Raw genomic sequence first — 25,319 nt, forward strand, 5'->3', positions numbered from 1 at the left:
CAGCATTTCAGTTAAAGAGCTTCTAAATACTGGGGTGTTAACCATTACGGATACAAAACGTGGTTTCGATAATTACCAATGCATTTAGGGCAGCTACATCAGCAGTCTTGTTTCAGTTGGCGGTATTTGTTTTTATCCAGATTGTCAGCAAAATCAACGGGTTTTTCCTTGATCATTGCGCCACTCCACCATGGAAATGGATTTGTATTTTTTGCCACAATCCTGCCAACTGAATCATATCTTAAACGTGTCAAAAAATGTCTCTGAAAGAGAGAGTTCTATTTGCACAGTAGCCTACTACTTTGTATGAAGTTTCCTGGACGCCAGTATTATGGATTTCGAATCAATGAAACAGCAGACTGACACAGTGAAAAGCAAGGCAAAGAGATTGAAACCTGTCAGTCGTGTAACGTTGTGGTGGTTTGACGGTGGGGTAGAGTGCGTCTTTGGAGGTGGCTGCTCCCTCTCTACGGAGCCAGGCCGAAGGTGGGGGGCCTAGTGGGGGCCAGTAACTGTCTTCAGTCACTGAGCTCAGCAGCACCTCTGCGAGTTTCCTTGCTGCAGTCTGTAAAAGTAGTGGTTTAACGTATTTTGAAGTACTCACTATAGGTGAGAGTATGTTGTCAGCACTATGTTGACTCATACTGTTACGTTAAAGCTCTTGAGTAGTTCATGAATTATTCATAGAGAGCTTCAAATATGTTATTTGAGTAGAGCATGCCAACATTTTAATTTAAATCATGGTTAACATCTTTTGTACTGTGTAAGTGTGGCAGCTGACCTTCCTGAAACCCTGAGACCCTCGTGACTCGACCACCCTCATCACTCGACGTAGTTGGTGGGCACCTTGCGCTAGATGACTAACAAGCACATAAAGTGTATTTCCATGATTTTGACACTGGAAATAAACCACATAAAACATTGAGGAGGAGCATATGAGAAAAGATGCACGCAATTATTCATAGAATTTCTCAATACAGGCAAATCATACATTTGTAGTTAATTGGAAAGATTTTAAGTATATGAGACATGACCTGCAGAATGGTGCAAGAGATTGCAAAATTGTTGGATAAGGATATTAATGCTATCAGAATTTTCATACTGTAATCATGCAAAAATGATCAATATATGTAACAAAACTTTTTACACTCCTCTGCCACCACTTTCTTTGTCCTTTCTATACACGTTGGATGTGACAGGGGGCATTCCTTTTTTACTATACTGACACCTACTGGCAAAACCTTTGAACGCATCTTGGTTTTAACAAGCTGAGCCAATAAGTTTTCTCTTCTTAACTTCCTAAAATCCCAAATTTTCCAACCAGCATGACCTGTGCTTCAGTGTGTGCATGTGCACATGCGCGGGACTCACCCTCTCTGCAGCAAACACAGGTATGCACTCTGTAGGGCTGCCTGTAGGAAGAAACCCAAGTCGAAGTCCACAGGTGGAGAAAGCAGACTGACTTTGGCTGTCTTAGGATGGGGTGTTGTAACTGTCTGAAAATAAATGTTGACTTCAAGTAAAATCACAGTGCTGTACCTTTGCAGAGCCATACAGCTCACATCCCAGGGAGTCTTGGTACATGCATGCATCATTCATCAACGTGTGCCATTTTGTTGACTTTCCCCAAATAATGTCCCCATTCATTGGAGGAAGCAAAGCTGCATAATAATATCTCATTTACGCTATGGCGGTGCTTTGAAATACAAGTCTTTAGAATGGCCCGCTAGCTAAATGCTAATACATAAATGAAAATGTAATTGAGTTGCTAACGTTAGCATTGATTGTCACAGTTTTAGAACCCTTTAAGCAACAGGTATTTGAACTCAAACTGTGGAGCAACACATGTAATCAGATAATATAACAATACACAATACGCACAGGCGTATATTCTTTATCCTCTAGTAAAAATGACAAATATTGCAACTTCTTTACTGAGTCACTTTTACAGTAGCAGAGAAATCCTATACTTCTTCATTTGCATCAGCATGACTGTATAATTCTGCCTCTGGGTGGCCAAGGCAGACATGGCAGAAGGTACAGCCCAATCAAAGGAATTGCAGCATTAAATTATGATACACAAACTGTTTAATTCTTTATATTCCATTTGATTACGTTATTAATCCATGTTTTTATAAGTACAATAATATGGAGTGCTATTTTTTCCTTCTTAAAACCAATCACTAAAATTTGACTGGTTTAAGAAAGGGACGTTGGAGCGAATTAATGACATTTCAATTTATTTCAATGGAAAATGTTGATTTGAGAAGTGTTTTGAATTATGAGCGTGATCACAGAATGAATTAAACTTGTATCTCAAGGCATGTATTTTAAGTAATTTAATTTGTTTAACATGGAAACAAAATTGATTCAGACCTAAACAATAAAACGTATTCATGTTCTTGTGCATTAATAATTCCATATTTAACTCAATCAATCGCAGTCATATTTATATGTCTTTTTCATATTTATTCATATTTTTATTATATATATTTCAATTTTTTTCAAACGTTAGTGTAAAAGAGGATCTGAAAATGTATGGTACTGAATGAGTTCAGTAATGATGATGTTAACATTTTGTATAAATCAGCAGTGGGCAAAGTATGGCTCATGTGTCACATAAAGGCCGCTCTATTCTTTAATCCGGCTCACTGAGCATTTGTATTATGAACAGTCCTGCAATATTTGTTACATTAATTTAGCCATTCTGTGCTAAAACTGGCTGGGTAAAATTTATTCATATTTTCTTTTAGTTATTTATTAATTGGTTACCTGATTTTGTGTACATAATAAAATTATTATTATTAAAAGATAGAATATGAAAATATACAAATTTTGCATTTACACATAACACATTTCTTTATATACAACCTGACCCATCTGTCTGTTTCAAATGTGTTGCTTGATCACAAAAGGTTGCCCACCCCTGGTATGAATTTGCAAACACAATGGTGTAGTTGACATTAAGTTTAAAACTGGACCTATTGCAACACACAAAAATGATCACCTTATCAAGCTCCTGCAGGTAGGACAGCGCCGCATCGCAGGCCTTGAGGTAACAGGAAAGACTTTCCTCTTCCCTCTCTAACAGACGGATACGAGACACTGAAGAAAGAGCCTGGTGGTCCAGAGACAGACCTGGAAGACGTTCAAATGCCAAGGCCAGGAATTTGATAAGCAAAACAAAATAAAACACAAACATTGTCACTTGTTTATCATTCCTTCTGTAGCTTAAGCGTGCAACTACGGAGCTCCCGGTCTGGAGCTGTTGCTTTGTGAAGCTGGCTTGGGATCATTTGCTACTCAATGCCCCATTCACAATATCTTGACTTGAGCAGGACAGGATCAAGGGTGCACGTCACTGTAAAGATGGATGGGAAAACCACCGTAGAATAGATTTCTCGTCTGTTGGATCTGTTTTAATCTTTTAGGATATTTTTTCAGACGCACCTTTCTTCTTTTGCTAATTTATTGTGAAGAACTTGTATCAGAACACACTTTGAAGGACCACACACTCCTCTCCAACACTTGTCTATTTCAGGATGTTCAGTACGTGATGATGATGTCGAGAAAACAATTTCAGAATGTGAATGTGTCACTGTCAGGAGGAATCCTCCAAATTCTTCTTTGATGATGCGATGTTGATAGCTACACAAACATGCTGCTTCTTTGGTTTCCTGGAAAGCGATGTTTTGGAGATGCAAGAATTCTGTCCGACGCCAGCAATATGCAAAACACTACTGTATAACTCTGCCTCTCATGTTCTGTGCTGGCTGGTCTTAAAAGGCAATCTGTTCAATATGACTGATTCATTATTTGGACTGACATGGTTACTTGATACTGTTTGATCATCTTGTGCTGTGGAAGATGACCTACATGGGCTAAATTTCACTTTCAAATGAAAATCAATTATTATGAAAACGTGGAACACTTACACTCAAAAATGCGATTAAATGAAAGTAAATATTAACCATCTATGTTGCACACATTATTTGTAATTGGTATAAATTAATCTGCTGAGTATTTTAACATAACATTGGGTGATAATATTCTTTCTTTCTTTCTTTCTTTCTTTCTTTCTTTCTTTCTTTCTTTCTTTCTTTTTAAGGCCACAGGTCCACCAGACTCACAAAAAGAATCATTAAGATTGCTTGCACTTGTGGCAACGCGCATTGAGCAGTGACGTTGCGAATTGATGGACTACCTTTCCCATATAATGTGAATTGTAGTTGTAATAAGAAAGCGATAACACAACTACAGTTACCGAAGTCACTTTGTTTGCTGATTTCAAAACGGATCCGCAGGCCATAGAAATAGCGGCCCCTAGCAGCACATAACACTGCCTGGCCCACCGGGAACTCTCCCGGTGCTTCAATTGAGCCTGCCCAGCAGACCACTTTCAAAATCCAATGAGGGCCTTAAACAGAAATGTTTAACCACACCTAATATTAGCCATTAACTGACTTCGCATCACTCACTGACTGCTCACTTTGAAACATTAATGCTACAACTGTTTATCGGTACACCGTAAATCGAGTCAGAGCAACCTTCTGAGTGGGCCGGAAGGCTTGATATGGGGAGTATCTTCAGGCAAGATGCCAAGCCTAATCAAATAAGCAGAGCGCCGCAAATAGACATCATTGCCAAAATATTCAGAGCAGACTTAATTCCCACAACAGAATGCAGGGCAGCAAGATCTACATAAAGGGAGGCAACCCCCATAGGAATGGCTCGACTTTCTCACGCAGCCTTTGACATCATCTATTATAGTCCACCTAAAAAGAATTGAGAAGATTTTCCAAGAAACCAAGCTAGAATTCAAATCTGCCAGTGACTGTGACATAATTAGATTTCAATTTAGCAGGAAGTCACATCCGCTCATCAGGAAATATTGGGTGTAATGATATGATGATGAGGATGATAACAAGATTAGCCAGTATGATGCACATTGTCATATTCTGTGGATCTGACCCTTGACCTTTTCCACAGATTGCATCTGTAAATGACTACAAAGCATTTAAAGATCTGAAATTTTCACTTGAAAATGAATGCAGATTGCGTCTAGACGATCCATATGTACAGTAAAGTAAAAATACTGTCCCTGGAAAAAAGGAGGAGATGTCATAGTCTGTCTTTTGAGTTTGGTCTTTGACTTTAGTTTCATGTTTTTTCCTTGCGTTCCTTTCCTGTTTGTCGTTAGGTTATTGAGTCCACCTGTGCTTGTCATCCCATTTCCCGGTGTTGGTCAATCAGCTCCCTCCAACCCTTTGCGTGTTATTCGTTGGCTTGTCAATTAGTCTGTATTTAGTTCCCTGCTTTCTTTCAGTCCCCATCGGTTTGTTGTCTGCTGTCTACTGTCAATGTTCTGTTATCAAAGTCAAGTCCTAGTGTTTGTTTTGTTTCATTTGATCCTTGTTGCTTTGGGACTTGAGTATTTTTGAACATCGCAGAACCTTGTTTGCCTTTGATTTAAATGAATCCATTCGATCTCTGCACTCCTGCCTTGTTGCCGCTTTTGGGTCCTCAACCGAGCAACAAGCGTGACAGAAGAGGCAGCACTGAAATGATTGCTTCGACTTTAGAAGTTTTGATGTGCCATCATTTGGACGCTTTTTTTTTTTTTTGGACTGCAAAATGACTCAAGGCCATACTGCACCTGATCTTATTCATGCAGTTCATTAAATATAAACCCAATGTCTTCTCTGCAGAGCTGAGAGGACGTGCAGGCATGGAGAATATTCCATTTTAAAATTTTGTTGACTTGCTCTCTCTTTGTATTGCATTCACCAAATTCAAATAAAACAGAGGCTCAATATTTTTCTTCTCTACTTGTTGATCTGGACAGATATTTGTTAGTGGTAAGACCCCAAAATATGCAAATCAGTATTAGGGCAACCCTGAAAAGAAAAAAAAAAATCACCAGAGTCTTCTATTTTCATAATAAAAAGTTGTATAAATGTTCAAGTTTAAACTTGTAATATTGTGAAAATCCATCCATTATCTATACCGCTTATCCTCACAAGGGTCGCGGGCGTGCTGGAGCCTATCCCAGCTGTCTTCGGGCAGTAGGTGAGGGACACCCTGAATTGGTTGCCAGCCAATCGCAGGACACACAGAGACAAACAAACATCCGCACTCACAATCACACCTGGGGCAAGTTTAGAGTGTCCAATCAACCTACCATGCATGTTTTGGGAAGGTGGGAGGAAACCGGAGTACCCGGAGAAAAGCCACGCAGGCACGAGGAGAACATGCAAACAGGAAGGCCGGGGCCGGACTCGAACCTACGACCTCTGAACTGTGAGGCGGACGTGCTAACCAGTCGCCCATTGTGAAAATACGGTTGTAAATTAAAAAAAAAAAAATCTGATTCTGAGATTTAATCTGGAATATCATGAGAATGAAATGAAACTAGTAGTTTTCCAAATTAACTTCAGTTTATCATCAGTATCAGGATTTTAAAGTGATTGTGTAAACATTTGACAGTCCGGAGAAAGAACCACACAGAGTTGGGTGTGGCTGTGGACAGCATTTTTTTCAGCGTGGACTTAAACTGCCTTTGTACAAACAACAGACATGGTGCGAGTAAAGTTATGAAAAGTATAAATGCTGTTTAAAACGTGCATATTTGGGAAGCTGTAAGTACTACCTTTAATGACAAAGGCCTCAGCCAGTAGGCGGAGGTGGTAGGTTGGCTGATCGTCCTGTGTTAGCTCCTCCAGTCCCACCCTTGCACACATTCCCTGGGCATCGCGATGACAACCCTGCACATAGTGCACTTTGGCCATCAGCAGTAGAGCCTCATTCAAATACCGGGGCTGGCGGAGAAGGAGAGAGAAAAAAAGAGATTTGCGTTAAATGCAAGATTGTTTCACATTGTTTCAATTGGCAGGGGTTAAGTCATGTAACATTCAAAGAGGAATAATCGCTCTTGGGAGAAAACCGTTTGACTCACAGTGAGACGGCCTCGGATCAGGATGATGTTGAGGTAGCTTTTGGCCCGGCATAATTTTGGTTGCATTTTGTCCATCAAAGGTGTGGAGCTCCTTAGTAGGTCTATATTTTCCTGCAGGGACTCTTCCAGCAGTGCTTCTGCCAACAGCAGCGTCCCGTAATCATCTGAAGGCAGGATATAAAAAAGTCACGGTGAACAGTTTCCAGAAGGTCCACGCTGAAGGTAACGGGTCACAAGTCTTGTTTTGAATATGACACATAGTCTAATAAATGTTGTTCAAGCTCAGGAGTAGACACAGTCCCGTAGAAGACATAGTTTTGGAGCAGATTTAAAACCACAGTTTCCATATGGCGTGACACTTTCAAATGTAACCACTAAATCAGAATACTGCATACAATTTACACATACTGTTGACTTTTTTCAAGATGCATACTCAATTCAAGTACTGCTGTTTTGCGTGTGTTCCGGTGTCAGCTCAGTTCATGTCTTGACAGACTGATACTTGAACCCACCACCACCAAGCAATGTAAGCTTTATGCGGCCAAAGCTGCCCTAAATGAAAAAAATGTGCTCATTACCTAAATTATATTTAGGTTTCTGAAATGATTGGCAAACCAACGTGTAGTGGATCTTTAACCAAAATGACATTTCAAGCTAGAAAACAATTATTGTTGTCCACTGAGATGTCAATTATGATCTTTTCAAAGTCTGCAAAGTTATATATTGAATAAGATTTCATGTCAGATTTTAAGTGATTTACTTGCATTCCTAAACGGATAAAAAACGTTTTGCGGTTCAATGTTATGCTTGATTAACTTCTGACTTCTCAGAGAAAGCCTGTCAGAAGTGGTGAAATGATCGAAACTGCTGAAATTTCAAGAGCTCGCTGAAATTGAAAAAATTTGCATTTCAAGTCCTACTAGCTCAAAAGTCCCTCAGCTCTACAGTAACTAAATATGATGCACTTCAAATCACATATTTAGACTGTTGAGATCCAGTAGCAGAGTTATGACCAATTACAAAAGACACACTCTGATTTTCTTGATCATTTGTTACATGTATGACATTGCAAACAGTTCTAGTTATATGTTAAAGCCATCCACTTACATGTTTGTCAGCCACAGTCAATAACTTCATTTCCCAAGCTGTGTCCTGTCTGGTAATTAGTCTGAGTGTATTTAGTTACCACTCTCTTTTTGGTCATTAATGCAGAGCGAGAGGTTTTGAGTATCTGCGTAATCCGGTTCGGACTATTTTTTAATATTTATTTTTCATCTACTGTACCTTCACTATTCCATCTTTTGCCGTTTGCCGTTCACAACCAACCTTGACGGCAGAACGTGCTTGCCATCAACCTGTTTGCCACTAGTCTGGAAGTAATGGCGTTGCTTTTCTGAGCTACAGTAAAAGTCCATGCAGGTATCTGACAGTCTTCCCGTGGTGCAGCTGTCGGTAAGGCTTCCCGCCCAACTGCTAATGCTTCTCGATCGCACCAGCCATGATTACCCAGAATGGCTTTGAATCTCCAAAGTTTGTCCAAATGGCACAGGCAACTTTGTTGGATCTGCCATTCACCTGGAGAGTCAGTTTTCTGTATCTATAACCTGGTGGCCCAATACAGTAATTTTGTATTGAAAGTTAAAAGTATATCGAGAAAAAAACCCATCTATTTTTGCGATAATGGCTTATGCAATATGCATATCGCGAAGACATGCAATAACTTTCTCATGGAATTGTATGCTTTTATCGGAATTTGACCAGTCACCCAGTAGTTGGACATTATCTAGGGTAATTATAATGAATTGGCTACACATTGAGCTTGCTTATTTTGCTTTATGAAAACAAAAAATCTTTCATTAGAAAATGTCATTTCATTAGGCATTTCATTAGGTACGCGTTAAATAATCGATATTGCTATAGTCAACATCCATAGCGCATGTTTTTCCAATATCGTGCAGACCTAGTTAGATCAAAAAGAAAAGACTCAAAGCCTCTGTTAGAACTTTGGCTCAGCGAACATAAGTAACATACTTTTGGTCTATTCTCTAAAAAACGAGCGCACACTTGAGATCTCACACAAACAGATGTGAAAGCTGATCTACTAACCGGCAAACCCAGGATTGTCTGCCAAATAGACAAAATTGCCTCACTGTTTATTTTGCATTCTTATTTTAACATGAGCAATGTGATTTATCAAACTTGAGACGAATTACCATGGCTGATTTTGCATCTTTACGCAGACATGTGTAAATGTTAAATGCAGTTAGCATGGCGAGGCAAAGAGATGCAGGCCAAATGAGAGGACGATGGGAAAAATGGTTGTTGGTTTTATGCGTGGCAACATTTTTGGAACGCCGAGGAGGGCGAATATTGTTTATTCAGCAATGCAATTTTGGAGCATCTGAATGATCTGAGTACTGACTTGGAGCCAGTCACAAAAAGGGCTCATGCCATATGACCTGCCAAAACTCCTTTCAACTCTGCATTTACATTGTGCGGGTCATTTCAGCACACTGCAGTTACCGGTGCTCGGTTCTATTACAGCAGTTTTTCAGTTGTGACTCGGCACATCCAATTTCCTAAAATCACAGTTGATGAGAATGCTCTAGCATGTCGCTGATAGTGTACAATCACTTGACTTTGGCGCAAATATCGTGGTTTCAGTTCCCACTCTGTGATAGTGAGACTGTTTGTATGAATAATTGTCTGGTTTTATGTGTGCCCGGTGATTGCCTGGTGACCATGCCAAGGTGCCGGCCACACAGAAGTCAGCTGAGATAGGCTCCAGCTCTCTGAACAGGATATACATAAAGTGTAAATGTACAGGTTGATAGAAAGCTTTTAATCAGTCTCCATGCTTAAAGAAGCAAATAAAGTCATCCTGCATTTTTTAAATCGTGCTAACGTGATCAGAACATGGAACAAAGTAATAATTAAAAAAAAAAGAAAAAAAAGAGTGGCCACATGCAAGGTGCGCATATAGGATTGTATGGTGATGAAGAACTGGCAGTAGAATGTTGCATTTTGGTTATAGGGTTTATTTTTTTTAATCGTTACGTTTTGTGGACATGTAACACACTTGGTAAAAAATACAGTGGAAAGGTGTCATTATTATTCGTGGCTGTCATTTTGCCTCATTCAAGTGCAAAATCTATCAATCTTATTTTCTCTATGAAAATCTCAATCACTGAAATAATTTCCACTCAGAAAATCATTTTCCCAATAAAAATTCACTGCAGTTCAGAATTTGGTCAGGTCATGACTAATTTGAGGCCTACACAGTAAATTTCGAGTATGTTTTACTCTAAAAGGACTACATTTGGTCGCAGTCTAAACAGATTAAAATTTACACTTGGAAGATAGTAAAATACAACATGCAAACTTTGCACTTAATGTTGGTAAAATTACAATGTTATGAATGACACAGGAAATTGCACATAAATTAAAAAACTGAAAACTAACAAACCTCCCTCACTACAAAACTAAGGGATGTGGCAAGATTTATCTGTGATAAACATTCATTTTATGAGCATGTGTTTTTTGGTCTCTTTATATAGAAAGAGAAATAGGAAAAGGAAAAAACATCCATGTGATAGCTTTACCTTCATAAATGTACATTTGGGAACCACACACACTTTTTCCAGTAGACTAGGAATTATACCTACAATCTGTCAGTGGCTGCCAAAACAAGAAGACTGAAATGATGTGCATGTATTAAAGGAACATTTTGTTTCCCTTTCTGCTTTTTTACCTAACTTCTTTCTTTTGTGGACCTTAAGTGGCATGCCCCTTTGCAAATTGGTTTGCTCAAATTTCCACTATAGTTTTTAATGTTAAATTTACTGTAAAATTTGCAATATGTTTAATCAAGTTTATTTTTGAAAATAAACCAAACCCATGGAGAAAAAAAACATTTTTTAAAAAAGCACCTGTGTTCAGGTAATGAGCCCTTTAAGTAGACCTGTCAGCCACCAGTCAGTGCTGTACGTAGCTAACAGTACAAAGTTCAAATTGTGTACAGAGGCTATAGTCACACAAATATCAGTACAGTACTAGTATAATGATCGACTCGACCACACCAGCTGGGTTAAAATTAAATTTGGAGACCACTGTTAAGTCCTATAAAGTAAAACTTTAGGTGAAGTGCACTCACCGTCTTCGTGTATACGTGCAGCCTGCATGTGTTCGACGATTGGAGGAATCTTGTCCCACTGGCACTCGGCCCGGTACCGATCCAGCTCCGCTTCCAGCCGCAGCTGAGTGAAGGAGATCCGGGAGGCCATGGCAGCACGGTCCCGGTGTTGACTGTACTCCCCGGACACGATGGGAGTGACTGCAGACTTTCAGGAGAAATTCAAAAAAAAAAAAAAAAAAAGTACTTTGGAGCGTGCGCACGTGTGTGTGTGTGGGGGGGGGGGGGGGCGTGGGTGTGTGTGCGTGTGTGTGTGTTGGGGGGGCTATACTGTAGTACGCTGTGGAACAATGCTGTCATTATTCTGTATTTAGAACATTTATAGATAATAAGAAAACTATTTTTACAACATTCAACGTAATATGGTTTAAGGAATCAGGAGTGCCTGCTCTTAAGCTTTCTCAGTTAATACCCTAAGTGGATCAGGTAGAGCTGAAGAAACTGCAAAAACAGCAATGCAACAAGTTCTATGTCTAATAGCAATAGGTCGTCTAATTGAAAACGACCCACATTCCCATATTGCTCGGTTGGAACTTGTTCCTGTGTCTGTCCGGGCTCAACAGGCTGGCTGAGGTCAACCAGCCGGTTTCAGGGAACGACCAAACACATAACACAGCTGAAGAGGGGCACACAATATGCAGTACATAGACACAGCCTCAACTCTAAAATTGCGTTTGTTCTAGGACAGCACAATACAGACACGAACTACTATAGAAGTCAATGCCAGGTACTTTATAACGTAAAATAAAAACCTCAAGTCTTCTGAATAAGGATTTTGCTGGGTCATTTTCTCTCTGGAAACTTGACATTTGCTTTCGGAGAAAGTCCCTTTTCTCAGTGAAGAAGCTCGATGATGCCCCAACGGGATGACGAGGACTCGTCTGGAGTTGTGGGGTTGTGGAGGCTCCTTGGCGCCCCCTGCTGTCGAACAGAGACACTCAGCATCTTGCTCAACGCTGGCGTTCACCTTTGGCAACTCGTACGGCAACTCCACTTGAACAAATCTGCTTTTAGTAACCTATTTCCGCCATACCTCATTTGTTGTACAGTATTTCACAATGTGTTTAAAAATTAATCGAATCAATGACTAATCATTTACTTGATATATTTATTCATCAACTAATGGGCGTCTTGTAAATAATGACTCTATGATTTTGAAAATGACAATGTTTATTAGTTCAACATTGTATATTTTTGTTATGTATTGAATATTTCGTTGAAAAGGAGTTACAAATCAGTCATGTTTTTTTACACAACATCCCAACACTGTGATTTGTAATAATGTTTTGTGACAAGAGGAGATATCCATGTGGGTGAAAGAAATTAAATGATTTGGGCGATTGACATTTAAATCGAATAAAGTACTAATTTCACGTTTCATCTGTTGTTTACATATCCCTTTCTTATTTTTCTCACGGAAAGCTACCGGGAGCTACGACAGTCCGTGAGTAATTGACGTTTGCCCCGAAGGTTTGTAATGGCCTGTAGATGCCACAAGATAGCAGCAAAGAACCTTTTTTTTTTTTTTTTGACAAGGCGATGGGGGGACTGAATAAATGAAGCTCCTTCCCTCGGTTTCAATATAGTTGCTTGGCACCAAGTTGCCACCAGATGACGCTAAAGTAATGTTTGTATATTGCACAAATAATTACTTGAAGTTGCACGACTTGCTTCGCTAGGCCGTGGAATAAGACGCCCCTATTGCTGTTGTATACAAACAAAAAATCAAGTTTTTCGGGATTTAATTACACTACAGATGAGTTTTATTAGACATATTTCTTGTGTACATACAGTATTCTATTGATTTTCCAATTATTTATATTTTCAAAATAAATAGAAATTTCCTTAAGGGGGAATCTTACCCAGCTCTCCCCTTCACATTAATAGCTATACATCTCCAGTACGTTTCAAAATATTCCGTACACACCAACCATACAGTTAGACTAGACTTAAGGTGGGGATGAAAACCGGGCCCCTCGACTCACAATCATCAATGGTCCAGAGGCAGTGGGGAAGCTATACCACTTCTGATGCTGTAGGAATTAGAAAGTGCAATAATAAACTGAAAATACATGAACCTACATGTGTAGCAAAATGTTTGTTCGGCATGGGAACAGTAAACGGTCGGTCTGTACACATTGGCCTATCAAAGACGACTAAATATTAATACATTTTAAATTGAAGTTCTTTTGACATTCATATTAAAATTCATATCCAAATGAAGACTTTCCTCATGAGAGGAACACTACTTTCCCAAACCAGGTTTTGTATATATTTAGCGTTGACAGCTTGATAACTTTATAGTCATTGACTCTGATGTAGTGGTGTATTCTCCTTCCACATGCATGTTTGCTGACTCCCTGGACTCTGATCTGGAGGTCTACCATTCATCAAACTGGTTTTCGGTGGTCACACTAAATAAACATCCTAAATTGGCACTGATATGCTCACATGGCAACGTTATATGCCGTGCATGCAAGGAAATATACTAGACATCCACCTTTTTTGACATTGTTCATTCGTGAAGAAGTGACTAAAGAAAATGTCTCATTTACTGGCTTTACTGCTAGATCTGTAGTGTGAATAGACCAATCAATGAAGCAAGGGTTAGTTTTTAACTGCGTACTCAATAAAATTAACAATGTGGAGTGGCAGTTGTTAACTTTACTGACATGTCTAAGTTTCTAAAGCTCTATTGTTACGTTGAAACCGACCCAATCATGACACACCGTATTGAATGGAGCATCTGCACAATACACAGTACATGACCGTATATTTGGTTTCGAGCACACATCGATACAAGGACGGGCACATTTACTGAAGTTGTGAAAGCAAACATTCACATGAGCAACTTTGTAATCAATACTGGCATTTGTGCCACACAATTTTTATCAGGTGCATGGTCCAGGTTTGCTTGCTAGGTCTAGCTGTCTGTCCTCGATCTCAGCCCATGACGGGCACTTCTCTGTCTGACATGGATCAGCTTAATGTTTAGCCCAAGATACACACACAGACACGCACGCCCACACGCACACACGTACACACACGCAAGGGATTAAAAAGCCACAGGGAAACACATGCTGTCTGAGGATGGAGGCGCGAATACTACATGAGAGGAGAGCACAAAGTGGTGGCCACTCAGGTGAGCGTTACGGCACTAAATGGCATGTTAACTTGTGTTTAATGACTCCTCATGTTCACGCTTACTGACTTAATGTAGCTTTCATTGCCACTGGCAAAATTTAAGTGATGGAGCTACAGTCATTGTATTGTAGTTAATTGTGTGCCGAGGAAACGCAGTGAAGTTGCAATGAAATCTGCCTAATCTGTTTTAGTACAGTTAACTCGATTTGAGTTCTAAATGCAAGAGCGCTTTTTCTAAGTCTTTGATTTGCTGGGATGACCTACTGTCTCGTTAATCCTAATTGGAGAAGGCACACAAGACTGTCAGTCCTTGAGCTGCAGCAAATGGAATGTGGGTATACAGTAATGACAATGGAATAGACACTAAAGGGTGGATGGGCAGTTCCAAGTGACTAAAAGTTTAAAATTAGAGGCGGACCGGCCTATAGTATATACTATTTTTCCCCCCCCCGGAAAAAAGGCGAATGACGGACGACGGAAGGGTACCCACGCTGTAGACAGATGGCGAATGACGAATGCTCAATTTGTAGTAAAATGCCCAACTCTGATTTTATTATTCCCACCCATTATTCCCACTTTTATTCTTAGGTTTGACTCACCGTCATTCGGAATTAAATTTGGTCAGTTTGAAGGAGAAATTTCTGGTATCCAAATGTGGCAGTGGGCGACACGGTGGTCGACTGGTTAGCACGTCCGCCTCACAGTTCAGAGGTCGTGGGTTTGATCCCAGCCTCCCTGTGTGGAGTTTGCATGTTCTCCTTGTGCCTTCATGGGTTTTCTCCGGGAACTCTGGTTTCCTCCCACATTCCAAATAAATGCATGGTAAGTTGATTGGACACTCTAAATTGGCCCTAGGTGTGATTGTGAGTGCGGATGTTTGTTCGTCTCTGTGTGCCCTGCGATTGGCTGGCAACCAATTCAGGGTGTCCCCCGCCTACTGCCCGATGACAGCTGGGGTAGGCTCCAGCACGCCCGCGATCCCTTGTGAGGATAAGAGGATCGGATAATGGATGGATGGATCCAAATGTGGCAGCAACTATTTTAATACTCAATATACACCCTCAAAGGGAAATTCAACTCACACTCGAATGCAGGGAGAGAAGCTATCAAGCATCTCTCCAACAACTACAGTAGTTGCCATTTTTACATTTGTTTCCGCAGCGGGGACTCAACCGCCGATTCCAAATCCCAAGACCTCCGCCAAAGTTGAGCTGTTAATAAAAGTGAAAATCAAACAATGAAACTCAGCATTTGAGTTTGTTTGTCTGACCAGCTGCATTTTCTGCAAGCAGCAGTGTGCACTCTGACAAGAACGAGGCAGTAGAAGGCAATGAATGGACTTTCTTGTGAACAAACAAAAACACAAAAGCATCTGTGTTCTTCGAGTAATAACAATAGGGGATACCTTCCCTTTTTACGACATAAAATCTAACTTAATTACTCTCTTCTTTTTTTTCATTTTTGCAGCGTATAATATTTTAATGATCTGTTTTGCCACATACCACCACACGGTGGATTAACACCATTTTCTTGGTAGCAGGCCATGTTGGAGGTGCTGACCCAGCAGAGTTTTGCGGGAGGGTCTCCACATATTCCCTCTCTTCTTTGGCTCGCCTCTATGTGTACGCGTTGCACGGCTGCCTCTGTGAGGTGTCGTTCACCGCTGTCTTGGACTGGTGCAGCATCCAGGACAGGAGGATGATGGGATACAGCAGCCTTTGGGCACTGCCTATGTATGCCACTGCAATCTACCTCATGGAAAGCATGAGAGGCTGGCTGCTGACTCGTCATCAGCCACTGTCCGTGCGTCTGATAACCTACACACTGTTCATCTACCTGTGGGAGTTCAGCTGGGGGAGCGGGCTCAGGCTGCTGGGGGCTTGTCCTTGGGACTACTCGGGTTATAAATACAATCTGGGAGGAGTGGTGACTCTGGAGTACGCGCTACCTTGGGCGGTTGCCGCCTTCATAGCAGAGCAGCATGTGATCAAAAACACTCTTAGGGTACGGATGTGCAATTGAACAGCTATCGCACATCTGGAAAAATGAGTTTCCAACGCTGCTCTCACTAATTATGTCACACTAATTTGGGAACAAACCACACCAAAGCAATTTTATGAAATGTTTTTTTCCATTGTTTTTGTTTGCTATTATGTTGGACTGCTTTGCAATACATTTGTGTGTTTATTGTTCAATATCAGAACAACTCCTTCTGTTCACATTTGAAAGGACATCTAATCAAAGACAACTAGGGTAATTTTCAGCCAATTTGTACCAACGCTAGAAGGAAATGTTACTCTTCAATTTATGACAAAAGCATTATATAAATTGCACATCTTGAAATTGAATTGTTTGAACAACGCAAAAAGCAAAATTCTACCATTCACCACACTCATAGGGGGCACCCACCGAGATGCTTGTCCCCCCCACTACTTGAGGCACGGATCTCTAAAAATATATCTCCTTCTTTTTATTTAATTTTTATTTTATTTCATCATAGTAGTCACCGTACTTTCGTGCTGTAGTAATGTTGAGCTGTTTATCAGTAAGAAATTAAAAATATTAAGAAAGAATGGTGTGATTTTGTCTGATTGATGGCCAGTCTGCAACAGTCAATCACGGCCTGACTGAAAATATGTTAAGTGCGCCGACCTATACATGACAAATAAGTCAATGTCAGTGTGCAAGAGTACTGCACATTTTTCAAGTGAACTTGTGTTTTTTTGTGTGGCAAATTTGTATATATTTGAAAATAACCAAGGACACTGGCACACGGGACACCATAAAACGCTTACACATAAGCTTTGAAGTGCTTACGTTACTTAATGTCACAAAACAGCAATGAATCATCACCAAAATGTATGTGGACAGTTCTACTTTTGCCCATTCTGGATTTTATGGATAAGGTGTTTTCCTCATTAAGCGACATAAGCCTACTGTAGTGAGCGCCTCTGTGGAGAGGGAAAAGCTTATTGACATTTGGAATGAGGCATTCTTGTGGCGCTGCAGCTTATTTTTCTTTTTTTAAGCATCGCATTGTGTGTTCCTACCCAAAAAACAACAACAACACTCATACAACTTGTTTTATTGATCCATAGAATAGTTTGTCAGTAGGATTGTGGAAGATCCAGGCATTATTTTGAAAACTTGAAAATGATCGTCGGACCGGCCTATACGCGAATACTATTTGCTCCGACAGGACAAAATGGCGGATAGACGAACGGCGGAAGGGTACGCAGGCTGTAGGCAGAAGGTGATAAACAGACTTAAAATTTTTAGTAAAATGCCGACCTCTGCTTTTTCTACCCTGCACTGTGAATTTGACATGGTGTGGAGAATAAACACATGAAATCATACAATTGTTTGTGTGATAGTTGAATCAAACAATATTTGTCCATGTTTGTGATTCAACAGACAATGCTCAGATCACATTTTATGAGAAATTCACGCAATAATACAACAATGCCAGGTTTCACGACTTTGTATTCACTTTTCTATTATTTTCAATGATTATATCTTAAAACTTTCTATGTTTTGTTAAAATTTTTGAATTTGCACTATGCTGGATGTGGAGAGTGTCAATGGCAGCTGTGATCATTGTCTTTTGCGCTCAGGGTTTTGAACCACAACCAGTGCAACCGTCTCTTCATCTCTCTTCCATTGGTACCTACAGGAGTAGATATGAAAATACACTGTATTAAAAATCATAATCACCGATATGCTCCGTGTGAATTTAATGAATGATCTCAAATCATAGTGTCTCATTGATATTGCGATTAAACGGGTGTAGGCCTACTGACTGGGTGTTCTCAGGAATGAGTAAACTGTCTCCAGCAGAGAGATTGAACTCCTGTTCATTCATGATTACTCCTGATGATCCCTCCTGACGGTGAAAATCAGAAGAGGAGATACAATGTTGAGTTATAGTAATTTATCATTAATGAATGTGTTTTTTTAGCAGGAAATGTGACAAGAAAGTGAAAAAAAGACTTTTTTTTAAGTGATTTTCATATTTAATATACATATAATTACTGTACTTATATACATACAAAAGATTCCATGTATAAAATGATTCATACAATTTCTCTAATACAGGGTGATTCAATTTTGATTGGAATGTCATTATGTACAAAATTACTGTATATTGTATTTCTGCTTTCATTCCAATTTTGGCATGGGTATGAATGATGTTGGTCTTAAGTGCATGTTGGCAATAGTTTAACTATTAGACATGGAACCGAACCGTCAGATGGCACATAGAACGTGAAGCTATGCAATAAGCAACACATTTCTTGAACATACCAGCTGCCAAATCCAGACATCACTTTGTGGTAAGGCTGCGTCAGTCAAACCAGGTCCAAACATAATTGCCTGTCAGGGTCACAAATAGCTGAATTATTTCATGTTTGTGTTTCATATTGTGCAATTACTAGCACCTTTTTGACAATGTCATTCAAAATCTTTCTTTTATTTATGCATATAGGCTGTCATTAGAAGGGCTATGTAATGTGGCAAGTGAGTGTATGCTATCGATTGTTAGGTTGCTTTATTGTAATGAAAGGTTACATTCTTGTCGAATGAGGTGTAACATTGTACCTCTGTCTCAAACTGAGCCCCAAACATGTTAATGGGGCTGCCATTGGCAAGGAATGGCTTTTGTTTTTCCAGCCAGGACTTAAAGCTGAAGGGCGACATCACATTCATGTTGTTCATCTGGAATGGAGGCTCCCTGAAGACTTCACCTGTCCCCCAAAATAAAAATGATAATAAAATTCTGAAAATGCTAAATAATTGCAGATTAGAAACGGCAGCTCACTGGGATCAGGTTTTCCTGTTTTGTACTGTGTTGATGCCATGAACCTGATAATAAAATGAAGTTTGTCTTAAATAGACTGCCATGAACGGGCGATCATGAAAAGCTTTTCTTACTCTTGGATTATTGGCACCAGTTGGGTTCCAAGATCTTCGCAGTAGAACCATTTCTCAAACAGGATGTCCGTTGTGTTGTCAACATAGTACCTGATAGGCACAAGCACATGCTTGTGTCTACATGATGACTTTGAACCAAATAGAGACACATGCATTTTGCAAAGTGGCAAAACAAAATCACGCAATACAAAATGCGTGAACATCGACATGTTGTTTTATTTTAATCTTCTATCATTTTCATTTGCCTATTTTTTTCCAAATAGGTTCATTGCATCACCTGAGGCAGTCGGTCTCAGTAAGCAGCCGTTTCCTCTCTACCACCAGTCCCACAGTGTTGGCCTGCCTCTGAGGGGAGTGGGGGATCCGAGCAGGCAGCAGAAACATCTGAAAATGGAAAAGACAATATCAAAAGAGGACTGCATATCAGTCAAGTGAATACAATTTTTCTCTGTATATTTAAATTGTATTTGTAGTAGGTATAGTAGGTCCCTGATGTAGTGGCAGATTACCCTAAATTCTAAACAGGCATAATGGGTTCAAGTTCCACTTGTGAATGTGAGTGTGAATGGCTGTCTGTCTCTTTAGGTGCTCTGTGACTGACTGATGACCAATCCAGGGAGTCTGTATCTTAGCCAATCACCAATGTCAGCTTGGATAGGCGCCAGTATAGAAAATGGATCACAAATGGAATTTCCATGTAAAGGGTTGCTTGCCATAATCGTTGTGGAACTGACTCTCATGTTGCTCTTCAACCTTACTGCAGTATAGCTTTTATAATGCGAAGCTTAATTGTTTGGGTCCAGTGGAATGACCGTAGACAGTGGTTTATGAATGTGAAACCCATTTCAGCTGACTGAGCAGAACAAGAAGTGGAGTACACCCTGTACAGATCACTTGTCAATCAGGGTTTTTTTTTTTTTTTTTTTTTTTTTTAAAATAACACCATTTAATTAGTTGTCCTTTATGCATCGTTCTCCATTTCAGCTCACCTCTCCCTCCTTGATGTGCACATCCTTACACTTGCCATTTTCAATCACCTTCAGACACATGTCCCCCTTCACCTGGTAGAAGAGCTGTTGGAAATATACAATATTGCCACAACAGATAACTTCCATATCATGTGTAAATAAAAAGTCTCTTGGATGAGGGGAAAGGTTCTTGCTACAGAACCACTATAGTGTGTACTAAATAGTCTATGAAGCTACCAGCTGATTTCCATCTTTAACAGCAAAATAGCAACACTCAAAATGCTACACAAACAGGAATCAAGCTAAAAGTTGCTCGTAATTCATTGAGATTGCAACATTTGAGTAGAACCTGATATTGATTATAAATACCTCCTCCCCTTCTTCAATATGGTAATCCTTCCTGGTATTTGGTCCACCAACAAACATAATGTTTAACTGGGAAAAGTGCCTGAATGAGATAAAAACACCTTTAAACAAACAATACGTAACGGCTCAAATCTTGTGATCTGGAATCATTTTATTCTACTTCGTGATGATTGCAGCTCTGGAATCTCCTTTGTAGCTGCACATATAAAACAATATTGTTAATAAGTTAATTTAACACAGCTTACTCACATTAGTTTGTTGCAGACTGGTGGCAGGAAAGCATTTTGGTTCTCTTCTATCCACTTCTCCACGTTCACAAGACTGTTATTCATTATTTCAATTAAAGTTTACGGCCTTGTCTCTGTAATATGCCACAATGGCCTGTTTTCTTTCACTACATGAAGTAGCCTGACTGTCACTGAAAGTCCAAAATGCAAAAGTGAGTGTAGGCAACGGGGAGGAGTTTTGTAGTGGTGAAAGGTCACTTGCATTTTATGAAGACATAACATTTCACAGATCTTAATTTGAATTTATTTTTAACCAAGAGAGTTGTTCAATCATAAAAATAATGAAAAATCACAACAATAATAACAAAGATTAGGACCTCCTGGCCATATCAACTTCATGACAGATGTCTAACTCTTTCAAAATGATTAGGTTTCCATCATAAAAAAATTCACAGATGTGAAAATTTTCAATGAAATCTTTGTCCAGAACACTTTCTTGACGGTGGGAGACTGTGACAACAAAATGGAGTGCCTTCTCTAGATCATTCTGTAAAGTTAGAATTGATCCGTCACTAAATCTCTGGGTGGACACTTTAATTTACCAAAGGTACATTTACATACACTACAGGAAATGTTTTTTTTTTTTTAATGTTTTTATTTTATGCTTTTCCTCTGCACTGATACATGATATATGAACATAAGGTTTTACATTCCAAAACACTGGGGGACACCTTAATATCCTTTGCGAGCACATACTGGTGAACTTGTCAGTGAATTGATGGCAGACTTGGAAAACTTTAGGAAAGTAGACACATCATGAGTAGTGCTTCTCTGGCTCATGGGGTGTTTGGGGCTTTAACACAAAACATAACTCCACTCAGAAGGACTCAGCCCCAGGAGCCTCGTCCCTGAGTGTGGTCCCAACTCCCCGCTGCATGATGAAAATTGAAAAATGAGCATCAAATCAAGTGTGTCACTGAGCCTTTGCAACCCAAGCATTTTGCATTTTCTTTTTTGGGGGGCGAGCAGAGATGTAAACCCCCGATATGAAGACTCAATACTAGGGCTGTACACGAATCGGCGGTAACTGAAAGGTAAATGAGTTGTGAATTGTTTTAGTTGTTTGAATTGTTTATGACAGTCTCTTTGTCATTGTGGTGTGTCTGCCGATGCTTTGAAAGTTTCTCTATACTCATATATTCAAACTTCAACACTCATTTAGCATATCTAAGGAAATTACACTATGTATAATATAGCATAGCTGATATTAATTAATTAAGATGGTAAAGAAAAACGAAGAAATGAAGACGAACATGAGTAGGCCTTTCCGTATCACGCTTATTCCTAATGTGGACCTCCACCATAATGGACAAACAAATACCGATCATGTAAATGAAAGTGAGCTGCAAGCAGGCCGTAATAATGATACAGTTTGGCCAGAAATTCTCTTTAGTATTTACAATATATATTACAAAATATGTTTTTTTTTTATTTTAATCACACGCCACCTGAAACCAATTATGACCTCGCTGTCATACAATCGTTGATGGGCGATTCTGAACAAGAAATCAAGTAAAATGTGGTGTTTTACGCAAACGATGGTGCTCGTTTGTGCAATAAAATAAATTAAAATAAAATGAAATGAAATGAAATAAACCTCCTTCGATATCCACTCCTCATTATGTAATTTTATTATAGATTTGTCCGTTGATTTAGTAAGGAAGTAAGGTGTCAAAAATCTGATGGAAACGTACCACAAAGGACGGAGGTACGTATCTTGTTTCACTTTGGTAGTCTTCGCACATGACAACCAATCACAATGCGATGTCGTGTCCAAGTGGAACTACGGCAAGCGGCTAGGTCTGTCAAACCTGTGACTGCTTATGGTTACCAGCGACCCGAGAAACACGATCACTCAACTCGGATTCAGGTGAAAGCAAAAAGAATGTATGCAGCTATATGATGATTAGTCTATTGTAAAGTAATTAAACTGTAATCACTTGTGCTGTATATTGAACATTAACGTAATTTAAGTAACGTAAACGTTAGTTCCGTGCTAGCTACTGGACAACACTCGACTTTTAGGTAACGTCATTGCAGTCAACGTACTCTCGTGTATTTATGTTCGTGGAACAGCAAATTATTGCAGAGCAGACGTACTATAGATTCCTTGTGCTGAAGGATCCGTTGGTGAATTCCTTAAAATTTGCGTGATACACAGCTTCTGTCCGTGCACGGCATATAATAAAATTGATTTTGCTATTTGAATTAGTTAAAAATTTCCCAACCATTGATCAAGCCACCTTTAGAAAAAGTTCATGACACACAACAAAAACGTCACAAAAAGTATATGTACTGGAAATAATGGTGACATCTATGCGAATTCTGGGCCTGAGTGGTTGATCACAGTTAAAGATGATTCTGTTGTATAAATGGCAACAGGTGGATACTAGTGCGAGGGCGTATAAAGGCCTCATATATCGCATGAATAGATTAACAAAGATAGGTTGTTTCACATTACGCTGATGTGCCGCAGCACCGTGGTTGCGGGAATGCTTGATATACCGAGAACATCTATTACTGATTTTTTTTTTAATTTACCTTAGTGCCGAATTACAACACTATATGCAGAAGCAATCTTTCATTTAAATTGTAGCACTATGCTGCAGCACAATAGTATTTCATTACATGTTACTTTGTCTCTACATGTGTCCCTTGGTGTAGAATGAGACATCACAGTCTCCTCTTCCTCTTCTCCTGTCTTCTGTGTGTCTACTCTCACGAGGACGCAGAGCATGAGACACAGCCCCACGTTGTGGAGAGTGCAGATGACTTATCGGGCCACGGTCGCTTCGACAAAAACATTGTCCAGGATAAAGAGTAAGCGATGCTTCGAGACACACACACACACAGTAGCCAGTAGTCAGCGATTTGTAATATCTGTCTCGCAGCCACATTATGGAGCATCTCGAGGGTGTGATTGACAAACCAGAGAAAGACATGTCACCTCAGGAACTTCAGCTTCATTATTTCAAGATGCACGATTATGATAGCAACAACCTGTTAGACGGGCTGGAGTTGGCAACAGCGATCACCCACGTCCACAGAGAGGTAGGACCGCTGCTCTTGTGCGTTTTCTTTTCCTGTTAAAGGTGTGACCAAATATTATTGTGAACATTTGCTCCCCCTAAAGCTGTTGTAATTCTTGAATGTGAACAAAGATGAATTGCAAAGGTACATTGAAGCAATTTTTTTTTTGTGGGTAAAAGGAAAATGGGCAGGGGGTGTCACTGCACGCTTATTCAATAATTTTTGGAGTGTAAAAAATAACTTACACAAACACACACAGTGGCTTGTTGCAAGCAAAAGTATTTGGCCCTTTGAACTTTTTGCCCCTTTGCCACATTTCAGGCTTCAAACATAAAGATATAAAATTGGAAGTTTTGTTTTTTTTTACCCCAAAAGATTGCAACATTAATGGCAGGAAAAGGTGCATGGTTCTACATAGTATTAACTCAGGAAGGCCGAATAATTTAGCAGAATTAGCCCACCCCACTTTTCTGTTTTATTTCTAAAAAAAAAAAAAAAAAGGTTTAAATTATCTCCCGCAAATAGGGGGGTTCCACTGTACATTTTGAAATATTTGTATTATAATATTTCATTTTTCATTCTTACTGTTTTGACTACTGTACTGTACATGGTGACTCAGCTGAGCGTTAGGACGGTGCCCTAGCGCCCTCTATTGACCAGCTGCTGCTGGTATTCACATTGCTTCTGTTGCTTTTCCATCAATTTTGTGTTTATTTTCTTTTAGGAGAGAGGAGACAACAGCCAGCCAATAGGAGAGGAAGCTCTAATAAAGCTCATTGACGACGTTCTAAGGCAGGATGACAAAAACAATGACGGTTACATCGACTACGCAGAGTTTGCCAAATCACTGGAATAACAGGACATACCACACAGTACTGTTTTCACTTCTTTGTCTACAACAAGCCAAAAGAGTGCTATTATTATTTACTGTATATTATAACCAGTGCATACAACATTTGAGTGCGAAACTTGCTATTTCTTCATGAAATCTTGATGATTGTCTACGAATTATACGTATGAGCCGGCGGTGACTGTCATCCTCGCTGTATTCATGTGTCGAGCAGATGCGTGACAGGAAAACGTCACAGAGTGAATGTAACGCAGTGTCAACCTGTGCAACGCTGCCTCTATCACTGGATCGGATTGGCTTGCTGCTGTTTGTTTGTAAACTCTTGAAACTAAGCTCACACACATGCGCACCCACACACATACACGCACAACTTCACCTATCAGCTGCCTCGAGATACAAACATCTTTAAATCTGTCAAATCCATCTGTGATTTTTAATAATGTACAGTTTGTTATTCTATAGATATGTATTTTCCCATCTTGTAGCGATTCTTCAGTCAGGCGTTGTTGAATACAAATATTTAAAAATAAATGCATAATACATGTGGAATGTGAACTATTAAAATCTGTAATCAACAGATGTTACTGTTTTCTTTCAT

General features: G+C 39.6%; 4 protein-coding genes across 7 annotated transcripts in view; 2 read left to right on the plus strand and 2 right to left on the minus strand.

Moving 5' to 3' along the window:
* ttc7a (tetratricopeptide repeat domain 7A) overlaps positions 1–12,068 on the minus strand; it is a 52,429-nt gene extending 40,361 nt beyond the window's left edge. The window contains exons 1-8 of the mRNA XM_086045411.1: positions 11,900–12,068; positions 11,109–11,295; positions 6,956–7,119; positions 6,650–6,818; positions 3,008–3,138; positions 1,372–1,496; positions 782–860; positions 396–565 (exon numbers count right to left, since the gene is read on the minus strand). Coding sequence (XP_085901537.1) covers positions 396–565; positions 782–860; positions 1,372–1,496; positions 3,008–3,138; positions 6,650–6,818; positions 6,956–7,119; positions 11,109–11,295; positions 11,900–11,956 — 1,082 coding nt within the window. The 5' untranslated portion in view covers positions 11,957–12,068. The remainder of the gene's footprint in view (positions 1–395; positions 566–781; positions 861–1,371; positions 1,497–3,007; positions 3,139–6,649; positions 6,819–6,955; positions 7,120–11,108; positions 11,296–11,899) is intronic.
* Positions 12,069–14,159: 2,091 nt separating this feature from the next.
* On the plus strand, positions 14,160–16,864 carry LOC147139549 (transmembrane protein 229b-like). Of its 2 annotated transcripts, none has more exons than XM_086045813.1 (2): positions 14,160–14,289; positions 15,832–16,864. In XM_086045813.1, exons 1-2 carry the CDS (start codon positions 14,238–14,240, stop codon positions 16,311–16,313), a joined length of 534 nt encoding a protein of 177 aa, XP_085901939.1. In that variant the 5' UTR covers positions 14,160–14,237; the 3' UTR covers positions 16,314–16,864. The 2 variants fall into 2 exon arrangements, with proteins under 2 accessions (XP_085901939.1, XP_085901938.1); XM_086045812.1 differs by having other exon boundaries at positions 14,165–14,289; positions 15,829–16,864.
* A 496-nt stretch (positions 16,865–17,360) lies between these two features.
* Positions 17,361–20,984, minus strand: haao (3-hydroxyanthranilate 3,4-dioxygenase). The gene is made up of 10 exons (XM_086045811.1): positions 20,804–20,984; positions 20,558–20,636; positions 20,210–20,293; positions 19,498–19,604; positions 19,221–19,310; positions 19,108–19,151; positions 18,888–19,033; positions 18,594–18,662; positions 18,092–18,174; positions 17,361–17,958 (listed from the first exon to the last, which is right to left on the minus strand). Exons 1-10 carry the CDS (start codon positions 20,884–20,886, stop codon positions 17,886–17,888), a joined length of 858 nt encoding a protein of 285 aa, XP_085901937.1. The 5' UTR covers positions 20,887–20,984; the 3' UTR covers positions 17,361–17,885.
* A 1,582-nt stretch (positions 20,985–22,566) lies between these two features.
* Positions 22,567–25,300, plus strand: mcfd2 (multiple coagulation factor deficiency 2, ER cargo receptor complex subunit). Of its 3 annotated transcripts, none has more exons than XM_086046012.1 (4): positions 22,567–22,711; positions 23,506–23,661; positions 23,733–23,892; positions 24,596–25,300. In XM_086046012.1, exons 1-4 carry the CDS (start codon positions 22,665–22,667, stop codon positions 24,725–24,727), a joined length of 495 nt encoding a protein of 164 aa, XP_085902138.1. In that variant the 5' UTR covers positions 22,567–22,664; the 3' UTR covers positions 24,728–25,300. The 3 variants fall into 3 exon arrangements, with proteins under 3 accessions (XP_085902138.1, XP_085902137.1, XP_085902140.1); XM_086046011.1 differs by having other exon boundaries at positions 22,616–22,728; XM_086046014.1 differs by lacking the exon at positions 22,567–22,711 and adding an exon at positions 22,748–22,866.
* Positions 25,301–25,319: the final 19 nt, after the last annotated feature.

This window comes from Filicampus tigris, chromosome 11, assembly GCF_054856515.1.
Source record: "Filicampus tigris isolate MCC_2025a chromosome 11, RoL_Ftig_1.0, whole genome shotgun sequence".
Classification (NCBI taxonomy): domain Eukaryota; kingdom Metazoa; phylum Chordata; class Actinopteri; order Syngnathiformes; family Syngnathidae; genus Filicampus; species Filicampus tigris.